The sequence below is a fragment of the Atheta coriaria genome, unplaced genomic scaffold, assembly GCF_025399875.1.
Source record: "Atheta coriaria isolate IRGN ID8LTWV9N9 unplaced genomic scaffold, Caltech_Dcor_3.1 contig_132_pilon, whole genome shotgun sequence".
NCBI classification, from domain to species: domain Eukaryota; kingdom Metazoa; phylum Arthropoda; class Insecta; order Coleoptera; family Staphylinidae; genus Dalotia; species Dalotia coriaria.
This window is the reverse complement of record NW_027045642.1, coordinates 4819-24596: the sequence shown is the minus strand read 5'-3', so window position 1 is coordinate 24596 and position 19778 is coordinate 4819. Positions and strand designations below refer to the sequence as shown.

The 19778-nt window shown below is 37.6% G+C and overlaps 1 protein-coding gene, 1 long non-coding RNA gene and 1 pseudogene across 2 annotated transcripts in view; 1 reads left to right on the top strand and 2 right to left on the bottom strand.

Moving 5' to 3' along the window:
• Window positions 1–4: 4 nt before the first annotated feature.
• Window positions 5–733, bottom strand: LOC135803016 (tyrosine--tRNA ligase, cytoplasmic-like; annotated as a pseudogene).
• A 9958-nt stretch (window positions 734–10691) lies between these two features.
• Window positions 10692–11489, top strand: LOC135803015 (sterile alpha motif domain-containing protein 5-like). Its single transcript, XM_065316646.1, has one exon. The coding sequence runs from the start codon at window positions 10855–10857 to the stop codon at window positions 11449–11451; it is 597 nt and encodes a 198-aa protein (XP_065172718.1). The 5' UTR covers window positions 10692–10854; the 3' UTR covers window positions 11452–11489.
• A 2767-nt stretch (window positions 11490–14256) lies between these two features.
• LOC135803014 (uncharacterized) overlaps window positions 14257–19778 on the bottom strand; it is a 6277-nt gene continuing 755 nt past the window's right edge. Inside the window, exons 2-3 of the long non-coding RNA XR_010550701.1 lie at window positions 17094–17134; window positions 14257–15006 (exon numbers count right to left, since the gene is read on the bottom strand). This is a non-coding gene — a long non-coding RNA (uncharacterized lncRNA). The remainder of the gene's footprint in view (window positions 15007–17093; window positions 17135–19778) is intronic.

Genomic DNA, 19778 nt, shown 5'->3' with positions numbered 1-19778 from the left:
ACCATGGGGTTCATGAAATGCGCGCGTTTCTGATAACCTAATTGCGGAAGGTATTTCTCGGCGAACGTGAAGATTTTTCGTTGATCAATACCTCCAAACTGGGCGTCGACTTTTAAATACTCTTCATCCAGAGCTTGCAGACCTTTAAAATTATACTATTTGAAGATTATTCATTTAGGCAAATTTATTTTGTTAGTTTTTTTTTTTTTCTTAGATTACCTGGATATAACAGACCACTTAGAAGAGGATGTTCAACTTGCTTGACAACTTCAGCACCAGCTTTCTTTGCATCATGCTCAGTTATGACTGAACTCATTCTGTATACATCAAAGGGTGTACTCTTTACAGGTTGATATTCCAGTCCCTTTGACAAATTTAGAAACATCAATGGAGACTCCAATGGATTGTAGCATTGCCTTAATGGAATGCTCGTAATATTGCACCCTAAGAGCTAACAACTCCCAAAGGTGCCTTCATATTATCAGATAAGCATGTAGGTCCGCGAAAGAATCAATAGCTTCGGCACCGCCGGCTCGTAGAAGTCCCGCAATTTTGGACATTGGTACAGGAAATAGGCGACATGAGAGGCTTGCCTGCGTGGTCGCGGTGCCCCCAGTAGATTTTTAAGTCGCGTTCTTTGAGAACGGTTTTGATTTTCTTCTCCGAGGACTTCCTGGAGGTTTCTCATAAAAGAGACTCGTATTTTTTGATCCGGTGTTAAGTCAGAGGCATTTTTATGTTAGTTTTTCTGCAACTTCACACGTCATTAACAGATGTTAACTTTGGTGAAGAGAATGTAAGGTTAGGAGGCGAAAGTGATGATGAAATACCTCACGGACGTTACGCCAGAACCGCAACGATCGTTACGTCCACGACCGCAATTTGCTTTTATCTTGCCTACTTTTATTTAAGTAATTGTTTTAAGTGGGAGTCCTCGAAGTGTGTCAACAGAAGTGAGTATTTCAAACTATTCCTGGTTATTAGCATTAATTGTTGTTCTAAAAATTGAAAAAGATAAAGCTCAATTTTTTACTTAAATTATTTACGTGATTTGAATTACAATAGTAAACATGTTTCGCCTCAAGAGCATCGTCAATTACTTATTTAGATTTTGCCCGTGAGTTGATCCAGTTCTATCGCATTTGATCAAACCGTTCGGTCTCTTTTTGCCCCGTAAAGCTATTGTAGAACAGAGCAGGGCCGTCTTTATATTTGAGTAATTTTATTATTTTCGATTTTATTTCTTTTTTGCTTCAGATTAAAAAAAGAAGAGCAGTTTAATTATAGGAACTGCATTTCAACACCGTCAAGGGTCCGGAAGTGCCCTTGAATCAATATCAAATTTCTGCAATTTTGGTGGTTTTTGAATAGTTATGGTGGAAAATGGTCAGTATCTCGCGTTTCCCTGGCTCGATTTTAATTCTTTTTACTTCCGTTAAGGGGTGCGGAAGTACTCTTAAATCAATCTCCAATTTCATCATGTTTGCTCAAATTTGGGCATTGTTATTGATGATCTCCATTTTGGCGCCGTATACATTTTGGCCCTTTGAACTAACACTACGAGTCTCACTCGTTGTTTTTTAGTTTAGTCACTAGTGTTTCGCGACGATGCGACGATGTCAGCAGTGTATACTATCTCTATCTCTATCTATCTATCTTATTTAAGTTTGCGCGCAATTGGCTTGAACGAAATAGGTGAAAGGGCTAGCGCGCTAGTAGCACCAAAACTAGCGTTTATGGGCATTCATAGTTTAGATATGCACGCGCGATGCTTGTATGTAAACAATTTTTGTTGCGTTCAGCAAACGTATCTCGCAATACTGATAGTGATCTCGTGTTGTCGCTGTTGGATGTGTGCAATTCGCTGTACACTCAGTTCTATTCCGGTCATCGAATGAAACGCGCGTGTTCGTGGCGACTAGTTTTGTTTCTTCACATCATAATTAAGTAAATTGATTTATATTCGTTAAACAATCGATGGCATATACTAGAATCGTGCGTGACCGGGGTTTTGCAAGGGTGATTGCACCCGGCTGTGTTTATCAATCGTGGATTAATTTTCGGTACATCTGTGTGCGCGTGTGTCTGCCGGCACTCGGATAACTTTTCGCACATAAGAATAACGTGGATTTATTATTAATTCCAGCAAAATGGACAACTTCGGTGCTCAGGCAAGTTTGTGAGTGCACGAATGGAGTTTGCAATATCTATAACTGAAGTGTTGGAGATGAGCGTATTTTAAGGCAGGTTTTTACTGCTTCCGAATTTGCTAGCTGTCGATATGGTAGAAAACGGTCTGTATCTTGCGATTCTCTGGCGCGATTTTTATTTTATTTTCTTCAGATAGCGGAGGAAGAGTTGCTTAATCAAATGGACTACATTTTGGTACCACCAAATATCGGGAAGTGCTCTTAAATTAATCTCCAATTTCGGCAATTTTGTTTATTTTTGAAAAGTTCTGGTGGAAAATGGTCTGTATCTTGCGTTTCTCTGGCTTGATTTTTATTTTCTTTTCTTCAGATAACAAAGGAAGAGATGCTTAATCAAATGTACTACATTTTGATACCACCAAATGTCAGGAAGTGCTCTGAAATGGATCTCCAATTTCAGCAATTTTGAACTTTTTTGAAAAGTTTCGGTGGCAAATCGTACGTATCTTGCGTTTATCTGGCTCGATTTTTATTTCCTTTTCTTCAGATGCGAGAGGAAGAGTTCTTTAATCGTATGAACTGCATTCTGTCACTCTCAAGGGTCGGGAAGTGCTCTTAAATCACTCTCGAACTTCAGCAATTTTTGCCATTTTTAAAAGTTGTGGTGGAATTTGGTCTGTATCTCGCGTTTTCTTGACACGATTTTAATTCTGTTTGCTTCAGGTGATAGAGGAAGAGTTCTTTAATGGTATGAACTGCATTCAGTTACCCCCAAGGGTCGGGAAGTGCTCTTAAATGACTCTTAAACTTCAACAATTTTTGTCATTTTTTGAAAAGTGGCGATAGAAAATGGTCTGTATTTTGCTTATCCTTGGCTCGATTTTAATTCTGTTCCCTTCAGCTGAGAGAGGAAGAGTTCTTTAATGGTATGAACTGCATTCAGTCACCCCCAATGGTCTGGAAGTGCCCTTAAATGACTCTTAAACTTCAGCAATTTTTGTCATTTTTGAAAAGTGGCGATGGAAATTGGTCTGTATCTCGTGTTTCCTTGACACGATTTTAGTTCTGTTTACTTCAGATGAGAGAGGAAGAGTTCTGTAATCGTATGAACTGCATACAGTCACTCTCCAGGGGCGGGAAGTGCCCTTAAATAACCCTCGAACTTCAGCAATTTTTGCCATTTTTGAAAAGTTGTAGAGGAAATTGGTCTGTATCTCGCGTTTCCTTGACACGATTTTAATTCTGTTTGCTTCAGGTGATAGAGGAAGAGTTCTTTAATGGTCTGAACTGCATTCAGTCACCCCCGAAGGGTTGGGAAGTGCCTTTAAATGACTCTTAAACTTCAGCAATTTTTGTCATGTTTGAAAAGTGGCGATGGAAATTGGTCTGTATCTCGCGTATCTTTGGCTCGATTTTAATTCTGTTTGCTTCAGATGAGAGAGGAAGAGTTCTTTAATCGAATGAAGTGCATTCTGTCACACACAGGGGTCGAGAAGTGCCCTTAAATCACTCTCGAACTTCAGCAATTTTTGCCATTTTTGAAAAGTTGTGGTGGAAATTGGTCTGTATCTCGCGTTTCTTTGACACGATTTTAATTCTGTTTGCTTCAGATGAGAGAGGAAGAGTTCTTTAATCGCATGAACTGCATTCTGTCACCCTCAAGGGTCGAGAAGTGCCCTTAAATCACTCTCGAACTTCAGCAATTTTTGTCATGTTTGAAAAGTGGCGATGGAAATTGGTCTGTATCTCGCATATCTTTGGCTCAATTTTAATTCTGTTTGCTTCAGATGGGAGAGGAAGAGTTCATTAATCGAATGAACTGCATTCTGTAACCCTCAAGGGTCGAGAAGTGCCTTTAAACCAATCTCAAACTTCAGCAATTTTGGTCGTTTTTGAATAGTTGTGGTGGAAAGCGGCCCGTAACTCAGGTTTTCCTGACTCGATTTTAATTCTGTTTGCTTCAGATGAGAGAAGAAGATTGCTTTAATCCTATGAACTACGTTCAGTCACCCTCAATTGACGAGAAGTACTCTTAAATCCATCTCAAACTTCAGCAATTTTTGTCATTTTTGAAAAGTTGTGGTGGAAAAAGGTCTGTATCTCCCGTTTCCTTGACTCGATTTTAGTACATTTGAGTAGCGGGAAGTACTTTTAAATTAATCTCCATTTGTTTTGTCATTTTCCAAATATTTGGTCCTTGTGATTAAAGATTTCCAGTGTGGTCTCGTTGAAATTTGACCGAGTAGTACGCGCGATGGTTGTATGTAAATAATATTTTTGTCGCGTGTCACGAACGTATCGCGCAATACTGATAGTGACCTCGTGTTGTCGCTGTTGGCTGTGTGCAGTTCGCTGCACACGCAGTTCTATTCCGGTCATTGGGTGAGACGCGCGTGTTCATCACGACTAGTCCTGTTATTTCAGATCATAATTAAGTACTTTGATTTATATTTGTTAAGCAATCGACGGCATATACCAGAAACGGTGGTGACAGGGGCGTAGCTACCGCCGCATTTGCCGTATCAATTATACGGGGCCCCCGGGCCACGGGGGCCCCCAAAGTGTGTAAGGAAAAACCTTTACCTCCATATAAGGGCCCCCAAAAAATTTTTTATACGGGGCCCCGACAAGGCACGCTACGCCACTGGGTGGTGACCGGGGTTTTACAAGCGTGATTGCATGCAGCTGTGTGTATCAGTCGTGGATTAATTCTCGGTTCACGTGTCCGTGTCCGTCGGCAATCAGGCACATAAGAAATGCTTGGATATATAATTATTTGTTTGTGTTTGTATGAATGGAGTTTGCAATATCTATAGGTGAAGTGTTGGAGATGCGCGTATTTTAAGGCAAGTTTTTACTACTCCCGAATTTGGTAGCTGTCGATATTTTTCTATTTAATAAAATGTATCTAATATTATTGTTGCCAATAAAACACAACGTAAAATTATAATCTCATGCATATTTCTTTGTGGTAACCTTTTTATCGGAGGTATAAAAATCAAAGAAGTCAATATATCTTACTATTTCTTTATTAACAATAGAATACAAGTTTAGATTTTACATGTCAACAAAATACATGCCGCCATATTGATACAGAACTTACGACCTGCATCGTCGCGCATATATAAGCAAGTAACACGTCAAAATGTTCTATCGGGATAAAGAAATTAGCAAATTGTCCATTTTCTAGGTGATGGAAAATGGAAACAAATATACAGGGTGTTACAAAAGAAAAAATTTAAGTGCAGACAGGAAAACATTTAAACACTCAAATATCGCTCGTTTTTCACCGTTACTCCGGGAAACAAATATACAGGGCGTTTCAAAAAGAAAATTCAAAGTGCAAAGAGGAAAATGCTAAAAACAACAGTTGAAGCAAAATATTCACGGACACGAAGGAAAATGAATATACAGGGTGTACCAGAAAGAAAATCCCAAGTTCGAAACAAAGAACATCCAAAACTCACAAATAAAAACAATCTTCTACGTGGTGCTAGTAAAACTAATATACAGGGTGTTACAAACAAATACCTTTTGCAACTACAAAGATAATCAATATTCACATCATGACACGGGAAATTTATAAGGAAACAACAATATTTTAATATAAAATCAAAGATTTTACACAAAAATCAACGGGAAATTGAGCAAAAAGGTGCTACAAAAATTAAACACAATAACATTTTAATATATTGTGAATATATATTTGCTAATTGATGGTAGCATCAACTGCATAAGATAACCGACAGGTGAAGTATCATCATAAATTAATAGAATATTCGGTGGAACACATCTAAATCAACAGACGGCAAGCGACGGCGCGTAGCAATACAGTCGGTAAATAGGACAAAAATAACTATTTCTTTGTACATATTAAGATATACACAAACTACAAAAACGAAAAACTACTCATCATACAAGATTTTATTAGGTCAACAAGAAATTTCTTAATTTAATGATGTTATCGAGTGCAATTCGATTAAAAACGTTCACGTGTTCAGCGAAAAGATGACCGAGCCGACGGCCGACGGCATAGTGAGCGCGGTCGACCACATGAATATTGTCATTTTAATATTCCGCAGATAATTTTTATAACTGTAATAATTAAATCATGCACATTATTTTCCGAAACGCGATTAAGAATTTTGATAAAACTGCTACCACGTGTTTGTAATTTGCAAGATGTTACATGCAAAAATAGTATCCCTCAAATGGAATAATCAATTTAAGTTACACCGCCTTAAGTTTCCATGAAAAAAATTTATTACACACATACCTTTGCATTAATGAGGAGATTTTATATCCTGTAATATATTCTACCAACTGAAAACTCGCGCAGAGATTATTTCTTAGTTAAGAACACTCCAACCGCGACAAATCATTAAACAAAACCGCCACACATGCCCGTCCCGAATATTTTGCTGATGGCCGAAAAAGTACACGATGATTAATCTAATTAAAACCTCAAAACGCGTGGCGATTAGAAAGACACGCTTGCGGACCACGCGGTGTAACGACTGCCGTGTGCGCTGCGCGTTGCCAGGTACAAGGCAGGTACGTTGCGTTTACGCGTCAGTCGAACAAAAAAGTTTATACACAAACGTAGTAGTAGAGAATTTAATTCTACATTTCTAAACACCCCGCTCAAGTTTGTATGCAATGACTAAAATGATCTACATATTACGAGCACGCATGAATCTGTTGTATAAAACAAACACTTAATTACACATACCACATACCAGTATTTCACGCGGTGCAACACGCAGGCTAATGTATTTTATTTTAAATCCGAATCGACCGACGAAACGAATCAAATTCGCATTCTAATTTAGCTCGTGAGTCGGCTATCGGAAATCAAAGGGCGATTGCTAAAACAGAGAAGAGAACGTTAGTTAGTTTATCGTAGTATTATTTATGAATAACTTCTGTGGCTCACTTAACACACACATTTCTGTAAAGGTTACTTCACACTTTATATGTGTGTAGAACAATAAAATATTGCTTATTTCTATTTCAGTGCAACGGTGATACATTAATAACACTGCACTCATGAAAATTGAAATAAATATTTATCTAAGTTATTACATTAATTTAATATAAATAAAAGTAAAATTTTATATACCTATGTTTTATTTACTATACTTCGTGTACTATATGTTAGGTTTAATTGTGTCAACCTGCCAAGGCTTAGTTAACGCATTCGTAGTGTGTAAAGCGCACTTTACACTTTATAAAACATGTTTAAATGTCTGTAATGTTATATTTATTCGTATTTTAGTGTTACAGGGTTATAATTGTAACCCTACACCTTTTAAAATAGAAATAAATAATTTTATAAATGATTTCGTTAACTTAATAACAACAAAAATGTAATTTGTTTTATTATACTTTTTATCTTATACTTTTTAACTTCCAAGGCGTAGTTAACACGAACGTAGTTTGTAAAGGTTACTGTACACTTTATATTGAGACGATTTTTGAAAATTCATATCTCTTAAACTAAAAGCCACAGCAACCAACAAATTACTGATTATGATAGATTGGAAAATTCTGTATCAGATAAAAATATAAAATAAAAATATTTCCTTCAGTAAAAGGTCGAAAAACGCGAGTAAAAGTGCTAAAAAGTGACATTTTTCAATTTTTGCCCATTTTATTCAAACGCGAATATCTCGTAAACTAAAAGAGATAATTAAGATCTGATCGCAGCGTCTTAATGTACCGACAAATCTCTATCGATACTCTCTAGCAGATTATGAAAGATTGGAAATATTTTCCATTTCTGGCCTACGATGCTTCTTCGTAGTCTGCAAGTACATTAAACACCACTTTCCTTCCTTACTGCCAATCTCACCAACTACAATAGAAATATACATCTTCATATTCAGTTAAAGCTCATCATGTCCATGCTCTTCACCATCTATACCAAAGCCTGTCCAGTCCCTCATCCTCTGTTCCGATTCGCTTTGTGTCTTGCTTCTTAGCCGGCTTGCAGACTACCCCATGTGCCATTGTCTCCCAAACGCAGACGATTCGCGTTTCGTCTTGTTGATGCAGTTGGAGGTTTATTGCTTGGCTAGTGTGGTGTGGTCGGCGGCAATCGTGATATCAGAATATCGCCAGAGCCAAACCATGCAGAAACGGAAGGGTTCCGTCAGAGGACGGCCATGAATTTAGTGGCCATTCGTCTTGGTGATATACGGCTGGAGGGAGCCAACCAAAGCAAGACGACTTTATCGTTCTTCCTTTTGTGCCAACATCAGAGTAAAAATCATTAAGATGTTACACATTATTAAAATAAGTTAAAGACGAATTACTTACCATTAATCAATCCCTTACCCAAAACACAATACTTTAGAGACAAATCAACATTAAATTAACTAATTTCTGTTTGTTTTGCTTGGTTTGGGTATCCGGAATAATATGTTTTTATGTCTCTAGAAATTGCTTTTTACATGGATGTAAAACGTTGGAGTTTGGATGCAAGCAAAACGAAACACGAGCACCTCTTACACATTTGCATTTTTCCGACAAACGAACCCCGTCTCGTTGAAGCTGGGCTCAAAATTTGCACCGAACTGCATGAATAGTCACTATGCACATACTCTTCTTCCATGTACATATATACATACATATCACTGCTCCTTTATGCACCAGCAAGCAGCGCATATTTGTGTTTGCTTCGCGACGCGGACACAAGTGCTGTACATGTCGGCGACAGCCGAAAAATTTTAGTCAGAAAATATTCAGCAGTTGTAAAGCTCTCGACGACGTTTTTCAACATTAACTAATCCACTCTACAAACTGAACTATACTAAAACTCTTTTTGACTGTTTCTAAATTAGAATACATATTTTTTCTCATCAAATTTCAACAATAATATAAGTGAAATTCAAAATAAAATTAATATTAACTGATAGTTCAGAAAAATTAATTTTTTTTACAATTCAGAATTCTAGACAGTGACAACTCATTTGGAGTCAGTTGTGGGTGGTAAGTTTGTAGTCTTGCATTACTTATCACCACGCAATCACCCCTATACATTAATGTTAACGCATAAGTTTCATTATGCGTTCCGTTGAGAGATAATGCATTATCCTCCACAGCAGTTTGGAGAATTTACAATATACAAGTATGTCGAGCACATTCGTACCACTCGGCAAAACAAGAATAGTTATAGAAGAGGATCTATATCTAAATCGTCCTCTGGAATATGTAAACTGGTGGTTTCCAAAAACTTCGTCATAATTTATGTACGAAATAATTCACTTCAATGTGCATGAAACAATTTTCATCACAAATATTTGTTTTTGTTTATTTTGTAGTTTAATTTATTAAATTAATGAAACAATTGAACAAGTCGTTTAAATTCGCGCGATTTTATCAGTGTTGCGGTTCAGTAATAGCCGTACAAAGTGTTCTTCGGCTTTAATAAATAAAAAAAACATCGCAGACGAACAGAATAAACATTAAAATGCCATTTTTAAACCGTATTTTCATTCGGCGTGTTCATCCAACGAAATATTTCTCGATTTCATCAACTTAACTCGTCTGTACTGCGAAATTTTCATTTAATAAACTGTGTTTGGTCAAACTTTTATTTTATTTTATACTTTTACGTGCTTGCTCGGTGGGAACACCCCATGCACCCTTGGAAAGGAAAAAACATGGAAATTTCAATTGCTAATATGTTTTTAGTTAAGTGCAGATTTTGCACATGGCAAAATGAGAGACAATGATGACTTCCAACATTACAGAAAATGTAAAAAATGAGGTGAAATAGAGTAATGCTAATGAGTGGTTCTGCACGTCGGCTTGTAGAATTTTTAATTCTTTCATTTCATCGCGTTTCCGTTCTGGTTCAGGAAAATGGGGAAGAACGAGTAAATAAAACAAGACTTTATTGCTGTTTCTCTAATCATTTTATGCTACACGTGCTTGTACTTCTGTGCACTTGGAGCTAATTTATTCCAGAACGATTACAAGATTTTAATTACGTTTGATGTCTATTGGTTGAATGTTCAGGTGAAAAAATATTAAAATTTTCTTTCGTTTGATGTTATACAACGCAATAATTGAGATTTGTTTCGGAAATCTATATGAGCAGACGAATAAGCTTCATTTAATTAACGTTATAATACAAATGAAGTCTATCTGTATAATCTTGATAAGTTAATAATTTAAAACAATGATAAAAATCATTCAACAATGTTGAAATGCGTTTGACATAACCTCACTAAACATGGCGTAGTTGTATGCTTCAATTTGATACATTTTGATGCATTTTATGACTATAAATTTGTGTTTTTGGCAACAATAAACACTTACCTCTTGTAGGTATGCGACAAGCCGATTTTTCTTGAAGGTGAGTAAAAGGTTGATTGGAAAGCGTAAGACGCGGAGAAGCTATCATGTGGCAGTGCACTTGGTGTAGGTAGTTCGTGTGCGCTCGGCGCTAGTCGTTCCGGTGCGCAGACCGGCGACCGGCAACACGACTCTTCCCCGCGACTCTTCGGTTCCCCTTTCAGTTGTGCGCGTTGTGGTTCTAGGCGTGCGTGCGACTCTCGCTCGCGTCCGCGCCTCAAACGGCATTGAGCTCGCGTTGCGTTCGCGCGTTCCGCACCGGCGTCTCGCAGCGCGGTTCTCCCGAGTGCTTGGTGTGAGAGTGGCCGGCGGATACCGCCTGCAGGACTTCAGGAAGGCGATGGCCGGCAACAATGGTGGCAATATCGTCGCCGAGTGGCTGCGCTCGTTGCACCTCGGCCAGTACGCTGAATCCTTCATCGACAACGGCTACGACGACCTGGAGATCTGCAAGCAGGTGGGCGACCCAGACCTAGACGCTATCGGTGTCTTCAATCCGACACACCGCGCCCGCCTACTGCAGTCGGTACGCACGCTGCGCGAAGAAGGCGCCGCGAGCGTCTATTTTTCGCTGGAGGAGAGTGTCGCGGTACACGAGGAGTGTTTGTGCGATAATGTGAGTGCGCGGTCGTCGCGGACCTCGTCAGGCCGGTGCTCCGAGAAGGAACAGTGCGGTGGCATTGGAGCACCCGCTGCGTCGCCGGCTGCCTCCTCGTCAGCGGACAGTGGGCCCGAGTTGGCCAAGTACGTCGATGAGTACGAAGAGGGTAAAGCCGAACTGGTCAAGATACCACGCATGCAGTTGAAGATACTTCTTCGGGACAAACTCGCTCACGATGGCATCAAGTTGACCTGTCAGCCCTACACTACTCCGGTAAGTCTTTTTTATCATCATAGACCTTCCCCTTCGGTTGTTAGCACTGTCAGCGGTGCTTAACACGTCTTTGCACGTTCGCAGACAGTCGTTAACCCTAATCAGAGTGCAGTTAATATTATTGCCGAGCGCTGTGGATGCTTACAACAAAATGTAAAAACTTGTCCAACGGACGCGCTGCGCGTGCAATGAGTTAGCTTATGTTTGCTCGATGGCCTCGCGAGTGAGAGCAAACGCCGCGGTTAAGACGATGGACATCGACGGCAGCCAAGATCTGAGACCACATGGGTTCACGTACTCTGTGATAGGTCAAAATTGTGCTTATAATTATTGCTCATTATTAAAACAACAGAATTTATGCATAAATCATCAGTTTTTTATGCTTTTGTATTGAATCAGGTGAAGAATGCGTACTGAAAGGTACCACATCCGGTTTTTACTAGGTCACGAGAAATACCAAAGACTTTGGGACCATCTATAATTGTTTATCAATATTTTCTAGTTAAGTAATCTTAATTAAGACGAAGACCCTGTTGGAATCCATAAAATCGATAATTCCGACAGAAGATTGTGGTGGTTCAGTCTGAAGTTTGGCGTCTTTAGATTGAGGTCGAGATGAAGTATGTGTTGATATTTAATTCGAGCAGCAAAGCCTAAGGAGTGCGTGTAATAGGCATCGCTTAACATGCCACGACTTAACTCTGCCTCGCTGCCACAGCAGAGGATAATCTTTGATGTGTATAATCGTTGATTTTCTATCACAGGGAACACGCGCACCAGAAGCACAAAGCCAGCGCTTGCGACTACGTTCAAAGATGCAAATTTCTCAACGTAAAGAGTTTTTGATTCGTGTGCGCTCAAGTGGAGCAATCAAAATTGGAAATTCCACCCTCAATATTCAATACGATATTCTATTAAACTTGGTTTATGTATAATTTTCAGGTGGTTCAATTGTTTAGGTGATTTTGCCATGTTAGTGGTTTTTTTTCGGCTTCATTGTCTTCGTGTGGGCCAAATAATCAGCGTTGCATAAGTTAATTTACGTATGCGCATAACTATGGCGCACCAGTTGGTGCAACGGGCCCCATACGCGTGTTTGGTGCTTCATTGTGCACCGGGCACGATGTAGACACAAGACGCTAATTTACATTTACAGCACGCTTAATCAGCGAAATGTTGGAAATTAATTAAATCTACACGGCGCGGAGCTATTTGGCGGGCGCCTCTGCGATACTCAATTATCAAATTGACAAGTTATCAAGATATTGTCAATAAAAACAAGAATACATGTTTTAGTTTATTTTTAACTTGTATATCTTTTATTTCTACTGTTTTGGAGCACAAAAAGTGGTATTTTAATCACGGGGGGTCACTAAAGTACTTTAGTCACGGGTTTTAGTCACGAGGACAAAAAAACTCTCATTTATCCACTTGAGACTTAATGTATTATTAAAATACAGTTATTAATAGTTAAATTTTAAACACATGCTTACTGAAGGCCATGAAACAATCAGAAAACTACTGCTCACAGAAAATTATATCGCAAATTGATTTATGCGCATGCTCGTGTTAGGCGAAATTGTAATTTATCGCGAAACATTTACGAGCCCGACTTGAATACACCGTGCGCGCCGCGAGAAGTAAAACTAAACAATGAATGCGCAAGAAAACCATGCACACGCTACAGCACCACCACCACCCGGTCCGGTAATAAGCCGTGTCGTGTATCCTCCGTCGTCGTGCGGCGGCAGGGTCTCGAATCGTAAATTAATATTTCGCGTGCGATCGTAATTAATATTTGCGTTCGGTCGGCGCGGCGTGGAATTACGACTCGTGTGTGTGCTGGCAAATATTTGCAGTCGGGTCGTGGTCGCAAACGAAACCAAAGAAATTGCTAGAGAAATAAATATGGCTATGTCTGGCTGGAGAGATTCATGAGTAATAACAATCAATTTGAATGCTGAATATAGCACACATGGTAAAAACTACGATTTGTCAATTGAGACATGTTTAACTGGGGCGTTTGGAGTGTTTAATAATAGTGTTTCACTCGACGATAAAGGAAACAAATATACAGGGCGTTTCAAAAGAAAATTCAAAGTGCAAAGAGGAAAATGCTAAAAACAACAGTTGAAGCAAAATATTCACGGACACGAAGGAAAATGAATATACTGGGCGTACCAGAAAGAAAATCCCAAGTTCGAAACAAAGAACATCCAAAACTCACAAATAAAAACAATCTTCTACGTGGTGCTAGTAAAACTAATATACAGGGTGTTACAAACAAATACCTTTTGCAACTACAAAGATAATCAATATTCACATCATGACACGGGAAATTTATAAGGAAACAACAATATTTTAATATAAAATAAAAGATTTTACACAAAAATCAACGGGAAATTGAGCAAAAAGGTGCTACAAAAATTAAACACTAACATTTTAATATATTGTGAATATATATTTGCTAATTGATGGTAGCATCAACTGTATAAGATAACCGACAGGTGAAGCATCATCATAAATTAATAGAATATTCTGTGGAAAACATCTAAATCAACAGACGGCAAGCGACGGCGCGTAGCAATACAGTCGGTAAATAGGACAAAAATAACTATTTCTTTGTACATATTAAGATATACACAAACTACAAAAACGAAAAACTACTCATCATACAAGATTTTAATTAGGTCAACAAGAAATTTCTTAATTTAATGATGTTATCGAGTGCAAATCGATTAAAAACGTTCACGTGTTCAGCGAAAAGATGACCGAGCCGACGGCCGACGGCATAGTGAGCGCGGTCGACCACATGAATATTGTCATTTTAATATTCCGCAGATAATTTTATAACTGTAATAATTAAATCATGCACATTATTTTCCGAAACGCGATTAAGAATTTTGATAAAACTGCTACCACGTGTTTGTAATTTGCAAGATCTTACATGCAAAAATAGTATCCCTCAAATGGAATAATCAATTTAAGTTACACCGCCTTAAGTTTCCATGAAAAAATTTATTACACACATACATTTGCTTTAATGAGGAGATTTTATATCCTGTAATATATTCTACCAACTGAAAACTCGCGCAGAGATTAGTTAAGAACACTCTAACCGCAACAAATCATTAAACAAAACTGCCGCACATGCCCATTCCGAATATTTTGCTGATGGCCGAAAGAATACAGTCGATTAATTTAATTAAAACCTCAAAACGCGTGGCGATTAGAAAGACACGCTTGCGGACCACGCGGTGTAACGACTGCCGTGTGCGCTGCGCGTTGCCAGGTACAAGGCAGGTACGTCGCGTTTACGCGTCAGTCGAACAAAAAGTTGTTTATACACAAACGTAGTAGTAGAGAATTTAATTCTACATTTTAAACACCCCGCTCAAGTTTGTATGCAATGACTAAAATGATCTACATATTACGAGCACGCATGAATCTGTTGTATAAAACAAACACTTAATTACACATACCACATACCAGTATTTCACGCGGTGCAACACGCAGGCTAATGTATTTTATTTTAAATCCGAATCGACCGACGAAACGAATCAAATTCGCATTCTAATTTAGCTCGTGAGTCGGCTATCGGAAATCAAAGGGCGATTGCTAAAACAGAGAAGAGAACGTTAGTTAGTTTATCGTAGTATTTTTATGAATAACTTCTGTGGCTCACTTAACACACACATTTCTGTAAAGGTTACTTCACACTTTATATGTGTGTAGAACAATAAAATATTGCTTATTTCTATTTCAGTGCAACGGTGATACATTAATAACACTGCACTCATGAAAATTGAAATAAATATTTATCTAAGTTATTACATTAATTTAATAAAAATAAAAGTAAAATTTTATATACCTATGTTTTATTTACTATAGTTCGTGTACTATATGTTAGGTTTAATTGTGTCAACCTGCCAAGGCTTAGTTAACGCATTCGTAGTGTGTAAAGCGCACTTTACACTTTATAAAACATGTTTAAATGTCTGTAATGTTATATTTATTCGTATTTTAGTGTTACAGGGTTATAATTGTAACCCTACACCTTTTAAAATAGAAATAAATAATTTTATAAATGATTTCGTTAACTTAATAACAACAAAAAATGGTTTTATTATACTTTTTATCTTATACTTTTTAACTTCCAAGGCGTAGTTAACACGAACGTAGTTTGTAAAGGTTACTGTACACTTTATATTGATGTAGGATAGTAAAATATTATTTATTTTCATTTCTTTCAATATAACTTTCAATATGACTCGCGTTACGGAATTTTCTTGCAATAAATTTTAATTCAGGTAGATACATAATTAAATTATGCATCTGGGAAAATTATTCCTAACTTATTGTGACACCGCATTCGCGTGTTATATCAAAAAATTATAATTCCTAGCGTAACGAGTACTAGTGCGTATACACATAATTTTCAATATAACTCGCGTTACGGAATTTTCTTGTAATAAATTTCAATACAGAGATATACAGAATTAAATTCCGCATCTGGAAAAATTATTCCTAACTTATTGTGACACCACGTTCGCGTGTTATATCAAAAAATTATAATTCCTAGCGTAACGAGTACTAGTGCGTATACACATAATTTTCAATATAACTCGCGTTACGGAATTTTCTTGTAATAAATTTCAATACAGAGATATACAGAATTAAATTCCGCATCTGGAAAAATTATTCCTAACTTATTGTGACACCACGTTCGCGTGTTATATCAAAAAATTATAATTCCTAGCGTAACGAGAACTAGTGCGTATACACACAACATTCAATATAACTCGCGTTACGGAATTTTCTTGCATTAAATTTCAATACAGAGATATACAGAATTAAATTCTGCATCTGGGAAAATTATTCCGAACTTGCTAGCGCAACGAGTGCACACACACAACTTTCAATATAAATAGCGTTACGGAATTTTCTCGCTATAAATTTTATACTGAGAGATACAGAATTTAATTCTATATGTGGGAAAATTCTTCCGAACTTACTGTGACACTGCGTTCGCATGTTATACTAAAAAAAAAATACAATTCCTAGCGCAACGGATGCTACGGAGCACACATACAACTTTCAATATAATTCGCGTTACGGAATTTTCTCGCTATACATTTCTATACTGTAAGATACAGAATAAAATTCTACATCTGGGAAAATTCTTCCGAACTTACTGTAACACTGCGTTCGCGTGTTATACTAAAAAAACTACAATTCCTAGCGCAACGAGTGCCACGGTGCACACACACAACTTTCAATATAACTCGCGTTACGGAATTTTCTCGCTATACATTTCTATACTGAGAGATAAGAATAAAATTCTACATCTGGGAAGATTCTTCCGAACATGCTGTGACTCCGCGTTCTCGTGTTATACTAAGAAAACTACAATTCCTAGCGCAACGAGTGCTACAGCGCACACACACAATAAATTTCAATACAGGGAGATACAGACAGGGTCGTCGAGAGCCAGGGCGGGCCCCGCGGGCCACGGTAATCATTAATTTTTCGCTAATTTTTTTTTTGTTAGCGATTTAAGAGCGATCAACCGAACACCGAGGAATTTATCCCAGTTGACCCCCCTCTCATCATCCCTGCAGGTAGGTACGTGATTAATAAAAAAACTTGTTTATAAACAGCAAATGCAAATTTGACCGAATAATATGATTGAATTATAAACTTACCAGTGTACACCTTATCGGACTGCTAGGTACGAGTGCTATAACTAAACGAAAACATAAATTAAAAATATATTTCATATAATTGAATTATGTTATAACATAACAATCAACACAAAAGAAACAATCTGTGCTGTTTAGTTAAAAAATGCTTACACGAGCCTGATGGATCTTTCTTATTGATGAGAATCAACATGGGGGCGACTATATCCGATTAATTTAGTAGCCGACACCAAACACAACGCCGAGTGAAGAATGTTATCAAATCCATTATCACGTGACTTGTAATATACATAACAAACGCGATCAAAAACCGGCATTTCCGAACATTAAACAAATTACTATAGTCGCAAAGTACAAATAAATAGTCGATTGATCTTCTAGTATTACACAAATTTAGAATATTGAACGCCGAATAAACGATATACCTAAGTCTCTCAAAACACGACTGGATTAACCAGCGACCGACACGAAACTGACTGCAATCCACCGATAGTGCATGCCGAAACTGTGTAAACAACGACGGACAGTATATGATATGAAAGTAAGAGGTGCGCAAAGGCGCGTCGAAGGCAAGCGATCTTGTGTGCGAATTTACAATAGGCACATTACCTGTGATCTAAACTAAACTAAACTTCGCTGCATGCAGCAAGTTGATGCGGCGCTGGGAGACGCGCGCGAGACATATGCGTTGAAAACATTGTTTACACCGAATCGCTGATAACAGCATTGTATACAAAACTATTCTCGTGCCCACGCTTGTCGATAAATATAAAAATAAGCCGTGGATTTTATGATTTTTAGTGCATCCTAGTGATGAGATTTAGATGATTATAATCAATAAATAATTAATGTTTAATATGAGCACCAGATGTAATTTTAAGAAAAAAAATTGCTCTTATCAACGATTTTCAAAAATTAATATCTCTTAAACTAAAAGAGATAGCTTTTTCGACGATTTTTCAAAATTCATATCTCTTAAGCTAAAGAGATAGATACCAACGAATTGTTGATTATGAAGGTGTAAAATTCTTTTATCAGATAAAAATATAAAATAATAATTATATATTTTCCTACGATGAGGGTCAGCAAATTAAAAGTGCTAAAAGAAATTGACATTTATCAATTTTTGCCCATTTTATTCAATCGCGAATATCTCGTAAACTAAAGATAAATAGGATCTGATCACCCAGGGTCTTGTCTACGCGGTACCTCTATCAGCTATCTGATGAAGGTATAGATACGATCGAATATTTTAGTTACAGACAATCGCGATTAATCGCACAACAGCCATTCCCGCAATGAAATATTATTATATTACACCTCTGATGAAAGTACAATCTTTGTAATCAATTCGTTATCTATCTTTGGTGAAGATATAATCGTCGAAAAAAGCCTTATTAGTATTAGTAATGAAGGCCATTGTTAAGCTTTAAATTTGATGTGACGCTTACTCAACCAATATTAGTATTTATTAGTACCATCTCATCGCCATCATAAAATCCACGTATTTTATTTATCACAAGCGTGGCGAAATATTTGGCAACCACAGCCGCTCTGCGATCGCTTTAACATTTCGCTTTCATGTCCCGCGCGCCAACGCTTTAGCCTCAACTTTGCATGCGGCATCCCCAGATGCGAGTAATGTTGCAACAAAATCGCACGCGCTCGCGCCATATCGCCTGCTGTCCCGTCGTTATTTACAATTTCGACATGCATCCATCGTGGTTACTGCGTTATCATTTATTCGGACTTCCATATTCTAGTATTATTATTGCGAAGATCATCGACTATTTATTTGTTCTTGACTTTATAATGTTAAAATGCCGGTTTAATGCGCGTTTGATGTAACGCCAGCCACCGACGATAACATCTTCACTAAACCGGCTCGGGCCAGCGTATACTTTACAATTACCATCAGCCGCGAGCTGTAACCGGTACCTTTAAAACACTTACATTTTTATATATTGTGAAGAAATATGCCCACACATGCCCATTGCGAATATTTTGCCGATGGCCGAAAGAATACCCGACGATTAATCCAATTAAAACCTCAAAACGCGTGGCGATTAGAGAGACACGCGCGCGGACCACGCGGTGAAACAACTGTCGTGTGCGCTGCGCGTAGCCGGGTACAAGGCAGGTATGCAGCGATATCACGAGTCCGAAACTAAAAATTTACAATCTTGAAATGCACATACACGAAATTTACTTTTACTTTCAATATTTCTCTGCATACGAAAAGAATTTATGGGCTTTGGGATGTAATAAGATTGAGTTTTCGTAAAAATTTAGTGTATACCTTAGTTAATTAAATAATTGGCGTTTTTGTAAAGGTTACTCACACTTTATATGTATGTAGGACAGTAAAATACCACTTATTTCCATTTTAGTGCAACAGTGATACATTAACACTACACATCGTAAAATTGAAATAAATAATTATATAAGTTATTATATTAATTTACTAATACCATTACAATACTTATTACCATTTCAGTGTTACAGTGTCATAATTTTAACCACAATATCTCGTAAACTAAAAGAGATAATTTAGATCGCATCGCAGCGTCTTAATCTACGGACTATTCTCTATCAGATAGGATAGTTAAAACGGAAATCTGAGAGATGAAATTTTCATTCTTAAGAAAAAATTGCCAAGGGGGGTGCTTGATACTTTTTTTCGACGAT

Coding starts and splice junctions, on each gene's coding strand:
- LOC135803015 (XM_065316646.1), top strand. CDS start 10,855: ATGGCCGGCAACAATGGTGGCAATATCGTCGCCGAGTGGCTGCGCTCG.